A 15,803-nucleotide genomic window follows, 5' to 3' on the forward strand; every position below is an offset into this window, starting at 1 on the left:
GAAAATTCTCAGCACGTTCAACGGCTTGACAAATATAATTGGACGGTACCTCATAATTTTTATTATATTTTATTACTGCTTTTAACATCTGATCATGTTAAAAGTTCGTAAATCTTCATGTAAGATTTATCAACCTGCGTGGAAGAGTTTTTTTCTGTGGTGTGAGAAGGTTTCCCTATTTTCCCCATTTCACCCTTTTTGTAGGCCTTGTCCTTTCTTCCCTCCATTTGGAGATAGAACATTTTGCCTTTCAGCATCAAAGGTGAGGTTTCTGCATTGTCTGTTTGTTTTTTTCCAACATCCTTTAACTAATCATTTGCTAACTCGTACTTTTAAACAAGGGGTTACATAAATTGCTCCTCCTGATAGGTCTCCTTGAATCCTGCACATCCTTTTACTGTTAACGTCCACTCAATTAGAGCAGTGAGAATGTCTTTAGCCTCTGTGACTCTCAGTATGCTCCCTAAGTATTACAAATTCATTGCATCTTCTTCATTGCATCTTCCTCTACAAATGCTAGTTTTGCGCATGATTTGGTGTTTCACAACACATAGATTGTGAAAAATATTACATTAGGCTACATTCACATGGGCATTTTGGCCCGATGTGAATAGCAGCAGCAGGAATCTACTGGAGGTAGCGTGACTAAATCAATGTTTCAGATGAATGAAAGTGTTGGGCCATATGACATTTCATACATATAATCTAAAAAAACAGCGCTCGGAGAAATGCCCCAATATTCAGAGTTTCTCAATTGAATATAAAATAAAATGTTTTCTCATCTTCACCAGATGCATAGACCCTTCCTGAAATCGGGTTTAATGAAGCTTCCAATATCAAACAATATCAAAGTTTTTTTTTTTTTTTTTTTGATTATATGTTTGACACATGGCACCTGAATGTGGTGAAAATACAATGAAGAGAGGAATTGGATAATATCAAAACAAGAATTTTTGCCACGTTTGATATTGGAAGCTATCTGGTGAGGATCCCATGAGAAAATATTTTATTTTATATTCAATTAAGGGACTTTAATTAAATATTGGGACATTTCTCTGAGTGCTGTTTTTTAAGATTATATGTTTAACCTGCCCAAGGTGGTATTGTGCTGCTAGCTGCTGGGGATTGTATATGTTATTGGCTCCTCCTGTGCGCTATTTTATTTGAGCTTGACATTTCATACATGCCTGTGCTCTTGCTCTGATTGACTGTGGCACATTTGATGTCAAGCAGTACTTCATGCCAAAAGCTGCAGTGTTTTGTGAAGCAATGTTTTATAAATAAAATATGGCAAGAGCAATATCATAAACTGCAATGACATGCATATAAAGCAAGTGTAGAAACTAGAACGTTTCCCTTTTTTCATTAGAAATACCAGTTCAGTTACCTAGCTCAATAAACACTGATTTATTGCATGTATTGCTTGTCATGACACGCCCCATGACTTTGTTGTTAATTAATTTGCTTGTGAAATGTTCTTTTTTTCTAATTTACAGTGGATCTATGTCCAACCAATGCCTTGGTTAATCTAATTGTTGTATGCTGTTCATTATAATTTGTCATTTTCTCATTTATAGATTTAGTTTTAACCTTAACACACTTTTAAATATATTTTTTTTTATTTTAGAATTTGATTCCTTATCCAGGCTTGGGATCCCTGACCCCTTGGGTTATGTCAGGAAACGCTATAAGTCCACCCAGTTAATTTTTCTGAAATCAGTTTGTGTTGGGCAAAGTATAGTAGATCAAGTGGAGGCTTCAGCAGAGGAAGCTATTAGTTCTGGATCATGGCTGGATATCATGGTGAGTTTAGCAAGCTAAAAATGATAAAAAAAAAGTAATGTTAGAATTATTGTGCAGAAACTTAAGCATAAAACACTTATAAGGTGGGGTTATATTTTTAGCACCTTGCACATTGCATAGCACATAAAGAATATAAATATAAGAAGGAAGCACTTACTGTTTTTCCCTTTCTTGTTTAGTTCAACTTCTGTAGCCTCCATCATAAACAAGAACTGTAGGCTAACACTTTTATATGGATTCTATCAGCAGAGATGTTTAAATCTCAAGTGTGATCTGTTAATATATATATATATATATATATATATGGTTGTGCAGAAGTCTGTCTACCAATAAACTTCTGTACAACCGCCCTGTCGCATTTTCCCCACTCAATCAGTGCTTGCAGGCTATAGACTGCACTACGTGATTAACAGTAGTATCCGCGCTATGGAGAAAAGGTATGTTTCTAGAATACTTAAGAATGGCTGCTGCCTACCCCTAAAATATAGACCAAAAGGTCAATATTAAAAATGTGTAAAAATAGTGAGGTAATTGGCGCTGCCTAAAAAATCTCTAAAATTCCGGTAAATCAATAGCTCATGTACAGAAAAAACAGCTCATGTATATATATATATATATATATATATATAGATAAGTACATATAAATATAAGTGCAATATAAAACAGTATAAAATTAAAATTGTAAATTAATAGTGATAAAGGGAGCACTGTTTCCACACCCTGCACTTTGATACCCGGAGCACCACGAAAATCACCCGCGGAGCTGAATACTGCTACAGCCCACTTTTATATGGACTTTATATGGACTTGTTTTTTTCCTCTCCACTTATTTGAGTGATTGAGCTCCTTTTAAAACACTGCCATAGACTTATTATATTATATATAAATTACATACCTTTCACTTTTTTTTGATAGATAATTCCTATTTTTACCACTTGCACTAATAACACTTTATCACTATTCATTTACAATATAATTTTTTCGAATCGTAAACCTCCCTATTTTTTTATACTTTCACCAGTAGTTAAATTAGATTGGAAGTCTATGTTCCTTCCTTATTTCTTGGCTAATTAAGGACACACCAGCCAGTATTTTCTGGCCAAATTTATCATTATCGCACATGCGCACGTATATTTAGTAGATATAGTTGGATGCTATGCGCACAGGTATTTTGCACTATTTCACTTTATATTCACATCTTATATTTATTCAGCTGTATTAATAATATATATATTTTATACTGTTTTATATTGCACTTATATTTATATGTACTTATCTATATATATATATATATATATATATATGAGCTGTTTTTTCTGTACATGAGCTATTGATTTACCCGAATTTTAGAGATTTTTTAGGCAGCGCCAATTACCTCACTATTTTTACATATAGACTGCACTACTGTCCTTGAATGTGTGGATGGGGAAATCGGGTCAGTTTTTTTTTGTTCAACCAATTGGTTGAACAAAAAAGACTGACTAATGTTGATCTTAGACTAGCAGTCAGAGGTAGTGGTGCCTTACATCTCATTGCAGATTTAGACTGGATTCATACTACTGCGATGTCAGACATCACATGTGATTCGTACAGCATTGTTGTTCAGATCACATGCGATGTCTGTGCAATGCGAATTTAGCATACAGTTGTATGGCTGAACTTGCATTGGATTCGCACGAAAACGGTGCAGGAACCTTTTTTTCCCCCGCACTTGCATCGGATTGCATGGGTGTTCATCCGATTCCTGTTCAAATTCACAGTTTGCACTGTGATCTGCGAACCGATCTGGGTGTGTCCATAACTTTGTATTGACACCCCCAATGGTTCGCAGAGGGCAATGTGAACCGCCTATGGGGGAGATGCGATGCGGGAACCTGCACTAGAATTGTGCTGGTTCCTGCATCGCAGTAGTGTGAAACCAGGCTTACAGCCTTGAGGCTTTAGGCCTAGGAACCTTTACATACCAGGATGTATTTTGTAGAAATAGAAGACAAAAGGTAGATTTTTTTTTTCTTGTTTAGGCACATTTAACACCTATAGATGTTCCCAAAAAAAAAAAAAAAGCAAATATTTACTTTTTGAGTTCAGGTCTTTTTAAGCCTCCCATACTTGTTAAGTTTGCTCCCTTTACAACTCATCTCTGCCCATTAGCTGTAAGGTATATAGATAAAAGAAGAAATGGTTGGTTAACTTAAAGTGGATGTAAACCCCTTAATGAAATCTGACCTGGGCACATATATCTGTAGTATTTACCTATCTCTCTCCAAAGCCCTAAGTCCTGTGTCTTTCTGCTGCTGAGTTCCTGTTATCAGCATGATAACTTCTGACAAGTTCCAGCTGGAAATTCGTGTCAGAGAATAGACTTAGAGACAGATAAGCAGAGAGTCTATTCACAGCACAGCTCTGCAAGTTTCTTCATTCTTCTGCCTATGTGGGAGGGGGGGGGGGGGTGATGTGCCTTTCGTCTAATCAGCTCACACACAGTATATGCACAGAGGCTTAGGCTGCCATTACATTAAGCAATTTTCCCCGCATTTGAGAAAAAAACATTTGATTCCCCCATCAACACGTTCAGTTGAAACCCTCCCCTTGTGCTCTTGTATTCTGACAGTGCAAGGTTTCCCCACTGTCAGAATACAATTGCTGCTGCTGGCTGTAGCAGGCAGTAATTGTACAAAAAAAAAAAACAACAGGCTTTTTACATTTTCTCGACGTAGTGCGCGCAGTCAAGGCCTATTTGAAAATGTCAGCACTAATTCGGAGCACTGATGCTTTTTTTATCCTGCCAAAAGGGCCTAAGAGTGGCCAGGCAGCAACAAGTTTGACTATTTCTAAATGGATTTGCCAGGTCATTGTTTAGGCATATGGTTTAAAGGGTAAGGTCTTAACCCTTTAGGTTAAAGGCGCACTCTACCAGGAGGGTAAGTGCTTCATGGGCAGTGCATCATCAAGTGTCTATGGCTCAGATTTGCAAGGCTGCTACTTGGTCTCCAGTACATACATTTACTAGGTTCTACCAGGTGGATGTTAGCGCTCTAGAGGGGGTTCAATTTGGATGTAGCGTGTTACAAGCAGCAGTATAGATCCTTTTTTGTCCGAGGGCGGTTTTGATATTTCTGTGTTCCCTCCCCTCTTGGCATAGTCTTTATTATGGCCTGCTTGGTGTCCCTTGATGTACGATAAAGAAAATTGGATTTTTCCTACAACTTACCGATAAAATCCTTTTATTGGAGTACATAATGGGGCACAGAGGTCCCTCCCCTCTTTTCTGGGATCTTCATTGCTTGCTACAAAAACTGAGGTTTTTCCTGTGTGAGAGGGGTTATATAGGGGGAACTTCCTGTCTATTGGTTTGCCAGTGTACATTCACCTAGAGGTGGCGTATAACCTAGATAGTCATTTTTATGGCCTTCTCTGTGTCCCGTGATATACTCCAAGAAAAGGATTTTACAGGTAAGTTGTAGGAAAAATCCAATTTCTCTTTCGTTCATTGACAGACACATCTTCTGATCTTCATAACAATTGGATTACACTGCCTCCTACAGGAATAGGACACTAGGAAGAAAAAAAAGTCAGGCTACACCTATGGGCAGTCCTAGGGGGTATGCTCCCTCTCTGCTATAGGTACTTTTTTCTGCCTAGTCAGGAGTAAGGACCTAGTTCCTTGCTGGGATCTCTGGTCTTGGCAATTTTTTTTCTTTTTAGATCAAATTTTTTTTCCAGGTTTATTCCTGTGAGATCTTGATCTACTGCCTGACTGAGCGACGGACTGTATAATCTAGATCCAGTGACCACCCCAGTCTGGCCAGTGAGCGCGCAGACCTCAGCTCCGCACTAGGTCCGCCGCGACATAGCCCCCACTGGACGGTGACTGGCCTGCTAGTTAAGCGCCTTGCCAGGTCGCATATGATGGGGAGGGGTTCTGTCTGGAGCGGTGCCCATCTGGTTCCTGGTATGGTGAGTAGCTGTCCCCCCTTTCCACTTGGAGGGTTTTGGGGTGGACATGGGCCCCTCCTTGGGACGGTCAGACCCTGGGATCCCCTCCTTCCCTTCAGGCACCCCCCTTCCTCTGTCCCCCCCCCCATCCTATCCTCCCCTCCACTAAGGCTGGGGCTGTGTGGGTTGTGTGGCCACCTCCTGGGGTGGGGGCAGGGCGCTATGCTGACGATTGGGGTAGGGGGTGCGCCGCCGGCGGCGAACGGACGATCAGCTGTGCTCCTGCCAGGGGCCCCCCCCCCCCCCGTACTGCCTGGGCCTGTCCTTGAGGCCTAGGGATCCCTCCTTCAGTGCATGGTGACCATGTTGGAGTAGTCTGGTGGCCATTTTGCGGTAGTTTGCCATTGAACATGGCGGCAGCCATGACAGTGGAGCCCTCTGGGCGGCGATTTCGGCGGTGGGAGCCCCTCCTCATCCCATGGTGCTGATTCCTGGATCCTTTCGTTTCCTGTTCACCACTCGTGCAGTGCAGACTCTCCTGGCAGCTGCGGTGCCTGGTTTCTGTGGTGTGGTGAGTCTGGTGGGGCCCTCTCCCCCTCTGCTGAGGATTGACTGGTGCTCTGTGACTGGCAACCAGGTGGTGCTTCCAGAGCGGTGAGGTATGTCCCTGGGGCTCCCACTCACGGCATGAGGTGGCCTCAGATAGAACCCGAAGTGACGCCGCGGTACACTGGAAGTGATCTGTAGAGCGATGCGACGTAGATCCGCCCGCACTTCCGGATGTACGAGCCAGGCGTGCGTGCCAAGCAAGTGCTATGCGGCTTGGGGCGCATATGGCGACACAAGCCCTGGCTTATGGACTATTCAGAGGAATTGTTCATAGTTTTGGGGCGTGATCCCCAACATCCTTTAATCCCATCAAGGTTGGAGTACATAGAGAGATATCTACATACATATAGATTAATGTATTGCTGTTCTGTATTCTGGTCTTTGTTTGCTGGTTTAAAGCTAAAGTGAAGGCTAACATAATCCTAGTCACTATATTTGGTGGCTCTGTTAACGATTCATAACATTCATCTTTTTATTTTTACTTTTAGTTGTTCGCATCATTTTACCTTTGTTATTGTTACCATCATTATTTGCAAATGGTGTATGTGTATGGTTGGTTTGTATACACAGGGGTAGCAGTTTGCACTATGTGGTCTATCACTTTTGTGGATGTTATAGACCCTTGACCTTTGCCCCTTGTGGGGCGGAGCTGAGTAATGAGGGTGGTTCAGACTGGCTATATAACAGCTTGTGAATTTATGGTGGGTCAGTAGTACTTTTGGCTCTGAAGAAGTGGATTCTCCCTGGAAACGTGTCAGCCAGGCATAAACCATCACATCATTCAGCACCATAGGAGTATCCTGGCAGTCCTGGAAGCGATTCATTAACAGACACAGCACCCACCCCTCTGTGGAGTTATTCTCCTGACACTGCTTGTAACCAAACTGAGTGACTATAGCAGGAAGAGGGAGTATACTCCCTTGGACTGCCCATGGGTGTAGCCAGAAGTTTTTTCTGCCTAGTGTTCCTAGGGTGACCCCATCCCCTCTCTCTCTTCTCATTGGATCACTGGCTGTGATTTACAGCAGTGGCTCCTGCTTCTGTCTCAGCCAATGAGGAGGGAGAGTCCCTGGAGAGCTGAGGCTTTCATGCACATCGCTGGATTGCTATGGGACCCAGGTAAGTATTAGAATGCATTTAGTTAAAAAACCTTTTGCCTTTAAATTCCAGTTTAAATAACATCTTGAAACACGACCCAATCCATAGGGGAGAAAATACTGTGATCCTGAACTTTTCTTGAAACTCTTTCAGGGAACTTTGGCAGGGGTCTAATTAACTGTCAGCTTATATACATTTTTTATGAAAGTAACTGGCAGGTGATTTAGGGGCATGTTCATGCTCTTGCTTTGAGGTAAACAGCTGTAAAATATTTTGATTGGGAATCCGACGCAGATATACAGTTAAAAAAAGCGCAGGTGTCGCCAGTGCTGTATCTTGGCCTAGGCCAACAAGGCCCAGGCCTAGGGCAGTACTTTGCAGGGGGGCAGCAAAAAAAGCTGCCACCCGCACAGAAAAAAAACAGCCTCCTCCCGGCTCCCGAACAAAAAGGGTCCCGGTCGACGTGCGCTACACTTTCAGTATAGTGAAAGTCTTATGGGGTGAATTGGGTCAGAGGGCAGGGTCCAGGAGGCAGATCAGTCTGGCACCCCCAAAAGTGGTCACACTGCTACCTGCCGGTATGATAATACCGGCAGGTGAGTCCATTCGGACAGACCACAATCAGTGGCAGCAAACACAAGACCAAATATCTTAACTACCTCAATACTGGGCACTTAAACCCCCTTCCTTCCCAGACCAATTTTCAGCTTTTAGCGCTGTTGCATTTTGAATGAATATTGCGCGGTCATGCAACACTGTACCTAAACCAAATTTGTGTCATTTTTTCCCCCACAAATAGAGCTTTCTTTTGGTGGTATTTGATCACCGCCAGGTTTTTTCTTTTTTGGTGCACAAATAAAAAAAGACGGAAAAGTTTGAAAAAAAAAAAAAAAGTTTTTTTTGTTTAGGTTATAAAATTTTGTAAATAGATACGTTTTTTCTTGCACTGATGAGCACTGATGACGCCGCACTGACAGGCACTGATGAGGAGACACTGATGGGGTGGCACTGATATGCAGCACTGATATGTAGCACTGATGGGCACTGATAGGCAGCGCTGATGGGCACTGATAGGCAGCGCTGATGGGCACTGATAGGCAGCGCTGATGGGCACTGATAGGCAGCGCTGATGGGCACTGATAGGCAGCGCTGATGGGCACTGATAGGCGGCACTGATGGGCACTGATAGGCGGCACTGATGGGCACTGATAGGTGGCACTGATGGGCGGCACTGATGTACACTGATAGGCAGCACTGGTGGGCAATAATGGGCACTGCTGGGTGGCACTGATAGATGGCAATAATGGGCACTGGTGGGCAGCACTGATAGATGGCATTGGTGGGCAGCACTGATAGGGAGGGCACAACTGTCAGGCTCTCTGAGCCCTGTTTGCCATCCCTGGTGGCCATGGTGGGCATCCCTGGTGGTCATGGGTGGGCATCCCTGGTGGCTCTAGTGACACCCCCCCCCGAGGGCTGCACTGGTAATCATTGTTCTGATTACCAGCACAGACCCCCCCCCTGTGATAAGTGAGTAATTAGAAATACTCACTGATCCCCCCGGCTGCAGTATCGATCCTCTCTTCTTCTCCTCACTGACAGGATCTGTCAGGAGGAGAAGAGATTGAAGCCGTTACATGTTACATGACGGCTGTGATTGGACACAGCCGTCATGTGATCAGGAGGGCCAATGACAGGGCACAGGCACATCGAGATCGCGCAGCTGCGCGTGCCCGCGGCAGCGCGATCTCGCTTCCAGAATGTCCGATAAGAAGGACGAGACTCCCACCCGGCCGTATATGTACAATGGCCAGGTGGGAGGTGGTTAAAAGAAAGGAGTAATCTTACTAATCCAGTGACATAAGGCTGCACTAATGGGCACTGATAAGGCTGCACTGATGGCCACTGATGAGGTGGCACTGATATGCTGCACTGATGAGGTGGCACTGATAAGCTGCACTGAAGGCCACTGATGAGGCTGCGCTGATGGCCACTGATGAGGCGGCATTGATAAGCTGCACTGATGGGGCTGCACTGATTGCAACTGATATGATGCACTTTTAGGCTGCACTAATGGGCACTGATAGGCTGCACTGGTGGCAACTGATGGGGCTGTACTGATGGCCACTGATGAGGCTGCGCTGATATGCTGCACTGATGAGGCTGCACTGATGGGCAGTAATGAGGCTGCACTGATGGGCAGTAATGAGGCTGCACTGATGGGCACTGATGAGGCTGAACCTATGGGAACTGATGAGGCTGCACTGATGGGCACTGATAGACTGTGATTCTGGTCTGTGGTTTACAGATGACAGGGCGGGTAATAAACAGGAAGGGGTCTGGCCTTTACAGGAATGGGTGGGTTATAATTACATTTAATTAAATTAGGGGGTGCCCAAGTTTAGTCAGGCCTAGGGCAGCACAAAACCTAAATACACCACTAGGTGTCGCACTATAGCACACTAAGTAGATTGTGATATTGGGCCTATATTTTGTATTAAAAGCTTTATGTTGCGCATCCTGCATCAGTAATTCACATAAATACATAACATTGATGCAAAATCTAGCAGATGCAGTCTGACCCATCTTCTGTAAAGCAGGTGTTCTGGAGTCTAGCACCTCCACAGCAATGCTTTCCCATCTCCAAGTCATGGAACGTAATGGCTTGTCTAATATTCTTCTTAGCATGGTGAGACAGGTAGGCCATTGATGTAAAAGACCATCACACGCAAAGTTATTCAGAGAATCAAAATATTTATTTAGCATTGACTTTACATCCTTGGTATGATTTATTGATGTACATTTGCTGAGGAGAGTGGGAGATGGCTACATAAAGGCCCTGTGTTGACAGGCTTTGGGCTTGTGTAGATGGCATTAGTTTGACATCGGTTTACCACACCTCTGAGATCATTCAGATTTCATTGACAGGTGCACTGACCTGCATCAAGCAGGTTTTGCATTCCCTTAGATCTATTTGAATTTACAGAATATATGCTTAGCAACACAGGCCCTAATGCACTTTCAAAATACTGTAATACTTAATCACTGGAAGAACCAAGTACAGTGTCTTCCCTGTCCATCTTGATGTACAACATTATGCTTACTACTAAATCAGATTTCTATTCTAAACTCAGTTCCTTATCTGCTTGGCACCCACCATGATGCTAAGTGTTCCCACTTTCCACAGCAACCTGGTAAACAGAATACATGGTATGGCTCGATTTCAGGTACTCCCTGAGAGCTTAGAAATGATGCCGCTATACTGAAAGGGGGCCAGAGAAGGGCATTAGCCTAAATAGTACAAAGGTTCCAATGCAATATTTGAGAAATAAAATTCAAGTTTTATTTATGTCTTTTGTGTACTGCTTTGAGAATCACAGACCCTGTGAAAACATGATCAATTTACTCAGTTTCTTAAACTCTAGACATTGTTACCGAGTTGCCTTTCTGTGGAAGATGCTTCCATCTTACTCCAGCAAGTGATGAGAAAGTTAAACAAAGGTTCATCTGCTCGAATCTTTGGTGACACCATTGTCATCAGTGAAAAATTTATAAGTGAATGTGCCGGACTTTTTAATGACCTCATGCACCATAAAGCTGAAAAGGTATGCAACCATTATCATTTATTAATTATTATTATTATTACACAGGATTTATATAGCGGAAACAGTTTGCACAGTGCTTTACAACATGATTTATTAATTATTTTGATTTGAAAGACTGCAGTGGTCTTAAATTCCTTTTAGGAAATCTGTTTATATATTGTTACATTTATTACGTTTTGTTTAAACCACATTTGAAGGCTATTAATTGTCTGAGAATATTAGTTATATCAACATTATGTAGTGTTTGTCCTTTCATTCCAGGAAATGAAGCACAGTCCTGTATTTCTGGTAACAGAAGAAGATCTCAAGCAAGCATCCTTATTAGAAAATACCCTTGTGGGTAAAAAAGACAAAAAGGAGGAAAGGAGGAAGAAAGCTACAGGTTAGACATGAACACAGCAATCTAAACTATTTGATATTCTGAAAATAAATGAGACAAGTGCAGGGGTTCAACTGATGAACAGAGGACTTATGACAAGACAGTTTGCTGGATTTTTAATTGCATAGTCCAGATTTCACATAGAACTTCACATGTAACTGCAGCTTTGTCACTAGTCTTACTTTGTTGTGGGAGAGCTACGGCTTTAAAAAACAATCACTATTTTTTTTTTTACATTATTTCGTTCCTAGTGGGACAAAGTACACATAGTACTTTGTCCCATCTTCCTAGGTACCCTAAAAAACTAACTGCAATGTCGTACAGGGTAATCCTCCTTGGTGCATGGCCGTCCAACAGTGCAGCTAGCAAAGAGATGTCTGCTAGATAGTGAGTGCATGTCTCCAGCACCCAGCACTTGCAAAGAGAAGGGAAAAGACAAGCGTAACCTCCATTGCATAGTGAACAATATTCATTAATGATTAAAAACGCACTCACAAAAGAGGATCTTGTGCAAAGCAGAAAATGTGAAAGATGATGCCTCTGGAGCCCAGAGCGCTTTGGAATACCCCTGCTTCAGCTATGAGCAGGGGTAGAAGAGCATAGGCAGGAGAGAACTGATGCTGCAGGGAGACAACCCAACCAGGAATGGAAGACGGAGCCTGGATGGAGAGGATGTCTGACACCGCTGGGAGATGGGGATGCATTTCAAAGTATGTCATATCTTCCTTAGCCTACCTAAAAGTGTCTACCCCTCGAAAATAAATGCAGCACTGTAGGGGCGGGTCCAGGAATGGCTGCAACTGCGTGCCAGGAGTCAAAAATACTGGATGAACCCTCTGCACACTGCTATACTATTTCAAGTAAACTTTGCAATAAAAAAACAGTAGTATTTAGTTCACACATATTGCAGTACATGTTTAAGCTGGCCAACTGCATCAAAGTAATCCTTTTGCCAGTCCTGCTCTGCTTTGCCACTGTAAATGCTACTGTGGATACAATGCCAACCTGGGGCAAACAGACACAAACTTTGCAATAAAAAATAGGGATATTTAGTTTACATATAATGCAATACATGTTTACGCTTGCCAACTTCGTCTAAGTAAGGAGGCTCAAAAAGCCACAGGTGCTAGTGACAGGAGCCACCTGGAGCCCCAAAAATTGCAGAGTGTAGGAGCAAGGAATGAACTACTTTACATATCATATAATCTAATAAGAGCAAATAATAAAGTTGTGGCTGTGTCATTGTAAAATCCTAATATATATATATATATATATATATATATATATATATATATATATATATATATATATACACAGTGGGTACGGAAAGTATTCAGACCCCCTTAAATTTTTCACTCTTTGTTATATTGCAGCCATTTGCTAAAATCGTTTAAGTTCATTCTTCTTCCTCATGAATTTACACATAGCACCCCATACTGACAGAAAAACACAGAATTGTTGACATTGTTGCAGATTTATTAAAAAAGAAAAACTGAAATATCACATGGTCCTAAGTATTCAGACCCTTTGCTGTGACACTCATATATTTAACTCAGGTGCTTTCCATTTCTTCTGATCATCCTTGAGATGGTTCTACACCTTCCTTTGAGTCCAGCTGTGTTTGATTATACTGATTGGACTTGATTAGGAAAGCCACACACCTGTCTATATAAGACCTTCCAGATCACAATGCATGTCAGAGCAAATGAGAATCATGAGGTCAAAGCAACTGCCTGAAGAGCTCAGAGACAGAATTGTGGCAAGGCACAGATCTGGCCAAGGTTACAAAAAGATTTCTGCTGCACTTAAGGTTCCTAAGAGCACAGTGGCCCCCATAATCCTCAAATGGAAGACGTTTGGGACGACCAGAACCCTTCCTAGAGCTGGCCGTCCGGCCAAACTGAGCTATCGGGGGAGAAGAGCCTTGGTGAGAGAGGTAAAGAAGAACCCAAAGATCACGGTGGCTGAGCTCCAGAGATGCAGTCAGGAGATGGGAGAAAGTTGTAGAAAGTCAACCATCACTGCAGCCCTCCACCAGTCGGGGCTTTATGGCAGAGTGGCCCGACGGAAGCCTCTCCTCAGTGTAAGACACATGAAAGCCAGCATGGAGTTTGCTAAAAAACACCTGAAGGACTCCAAGATGGTGAGAAATAAGATTCTCTGGTCTGATGAGATCAAAATATAACTTTTTGGCCTTAATTCTAAGCGGTATGTGTGGAGAAAACCAGGCACTGCTCATCACCTGTCCAATACAGTCCCAACAGTGAAGCATGGTGGTGGCAGCATCATGCTGTGGGGGTGTTTTTCAGCTGCAGGGACAGGACGACTGGTTGCAATCGAGGGAAAGATGAATGCGGCCAAGTACAGGGATATCCTGGACAAAAACCTTCTCCAGAGTGCTCTGGACCTCAGACTGGGCCGAAGGTTTACCTTCCAACAAGACAATGACCCTAAGCACACAGCTAAAATAATGAAGGAGTGGCTTCACAACAACTCCGTGACTGTTCTTGAATGGCCCAGCCAGAGCCCTGACTTAAACCCAATTGAGAATCTCTGGAGAGACCTAAAAATGGCTGTCCACCAACGTTTACCATCCAACCTGACAGAACTGGAGAGGATCTGCAAGGAGGAATGGCAGAGGATCCCCAAATCCAGGTGTGAAAGACTTGTTGCATCTTTCCCAAAAAGACTCCTGGCTGTATTAGATCAAAAGGGGGCTTCTACTAAATACTGAGCAAAGGGTCTGAATACTTAGGACCATGTGATATTTCAGTTTTTCTTTTTTAATAAATCTGCAACAATGTCAACAATTCTGTGTTTTTCTGTCAGTATGGGGTGCTATGTGTACATTCATGAGGAAGAAGAACGAACTTAAATGATTTTAGCAAATGGCTGCAATATAACAAAGAGTGAAAAATTTAAGGGGGTCTGAATACTTTCCGTACCCACTGTATATATATATATATATATATATATATATATATATATATATAATAAAAAAAGTACCTAAAAAAAAATGTATTGGAATCACAAAGTATTTGCATATACATTATAAAAGTGCACAAATGTATATTTTTTCTCTCTTGAGGTCATACAATAAAAATCAATGTAAAAATGAAATATTTTGGATGAAACCAGAGATAATGGCTGGACAATATTGTCTGGAATTAAAAGTAACATTGTGTATATAACCTGAAAAATGTTCACCTGCATAAATATATAAATATATATATATTTATATCATCTAAGTCACAACAATAGACAATCCCAGTTTGCTTAAACTAATAACACACAAAGAATGAAATGTTGCCATGTTTTTATTGAACACACCGTGTAAACATTCACAGTGCAGGTGTAAAAAGTATGTGAACCCTTGGATTTAATAACTGGTTGAACCTCCTTTGGCAGCAATAACTTCAATCAAACGTTTCCTGTAGTTGCAGATCAGACGTGCACAACGGTCAGGAGTAATTCTTGACCATTCCTCTTTACAGAACTTTTTCAGTTCAGCAATATTCTTGGGATGTCTGGTGTGAATCGCTTTCTTGAGGTCATGCCACAGCATCTCAATCGGGTTGAGGTCAGGACTCTGACTGGGCCACTTCAGAAGGCGTATTTTCTTCTGTTTAAGCCATTCTGTTGTTGATTTACTTCTATGCTTTGGGTCATTGTCCTGTTGCAACACCCATCTTCTGTTGAGCTTTAGCTGGTAGACAGATGGCCTTAAGTTCTCCTGCAAAATGTTTTGATAAACTTGGGAATTCATTTTTCCTTCGATGATAGCAATCTGTCCAGGCCCTGACGCAGCAAAGCAGCCCCAAACCATGATGCCCCCACCACCATACTTCACAGTTGGGATGAGGTTTTGATGTTGGTGTGCTGTGCCTCTTTTTCGCCACACATAGTGTGTGTTTCTTCCAAACAACTTAACTTTGGTTCCAAACAACTTAACTTTGGTTTCATCTGTCCACAGAATAGTTTGCCAGTACTGCTGTGGAACATCCAGGTGCTCTTGTGCAAACTAAACATGCAGCAATGTTTTGTTTGAACAGCAGTGGCTTCCTCTGTGGTATCCTCCCATGAAATCCATTCTTGTTTAGTGTTTTATGTATTGTAGATTCGCTAACAGGGATGTTAGCATTTGCCAGTGACTTTTGTAAGTCTTTAGCTGACACTCTAGGATTCTTCTTCACCTCATTGAGCAGTCTGCGTTGTGCTCTTGCAGTCATCTTTACAGGACGGCCACTCCTAGGGAGAGTAGAAGCAGTGCTGAACTTTCTCCATTTATAGACAATTTGTCTTACCGTGGACTGATGAACAGCAAGGCTTTTGGAGATACTTTTATAACCCTTTCCAGCTTTATGCAAGTCAAC

The 15,803-nt window shown here is 42.3% G+C and overlaps 1 protein-coding gene across 1 annotated transcript in view; it reads left to right on the forward strand.

Moving 5' to 3' along the window:
• UFL1 (UFM1 specific ligase 1) overlaps positions 1-15,803 on the forward strand; it is a gene marked incomplete at its 5' end in the record, with an annotated part of 139,820 nt that overhangs the window by 56,177 nt on the left and 67,840 nt on the right. The window contains 3 exons of the mRNA XM_082250898.1: positions 1,628-1,803; positions 10,872-11,051; positions 11,313-11,433. Coding sequence (XP_082107024.1) covers positions 1,628-1,803; positions 10,872-11,051; positions 11,313-11,433 — 477 coding nt within the window. The remainder of the gene's footprint in view (positions 1-1,627; positions 1,804-10,871; positions 11,052-11,312; positions 11,434-15,803) is intronic.

Source organism: Pelophylax lessonae (genome assembly GCF_965119305.1).
Source record: "Pelophylax lessonae genome assembly, chromosome: 3".
NCBI classification, from domain to species: Eukaryota; Metazoa; Chordata; class Amphibia; order Anura; family Ranidae; genus Pelophylax; species Pelophylax lessonae.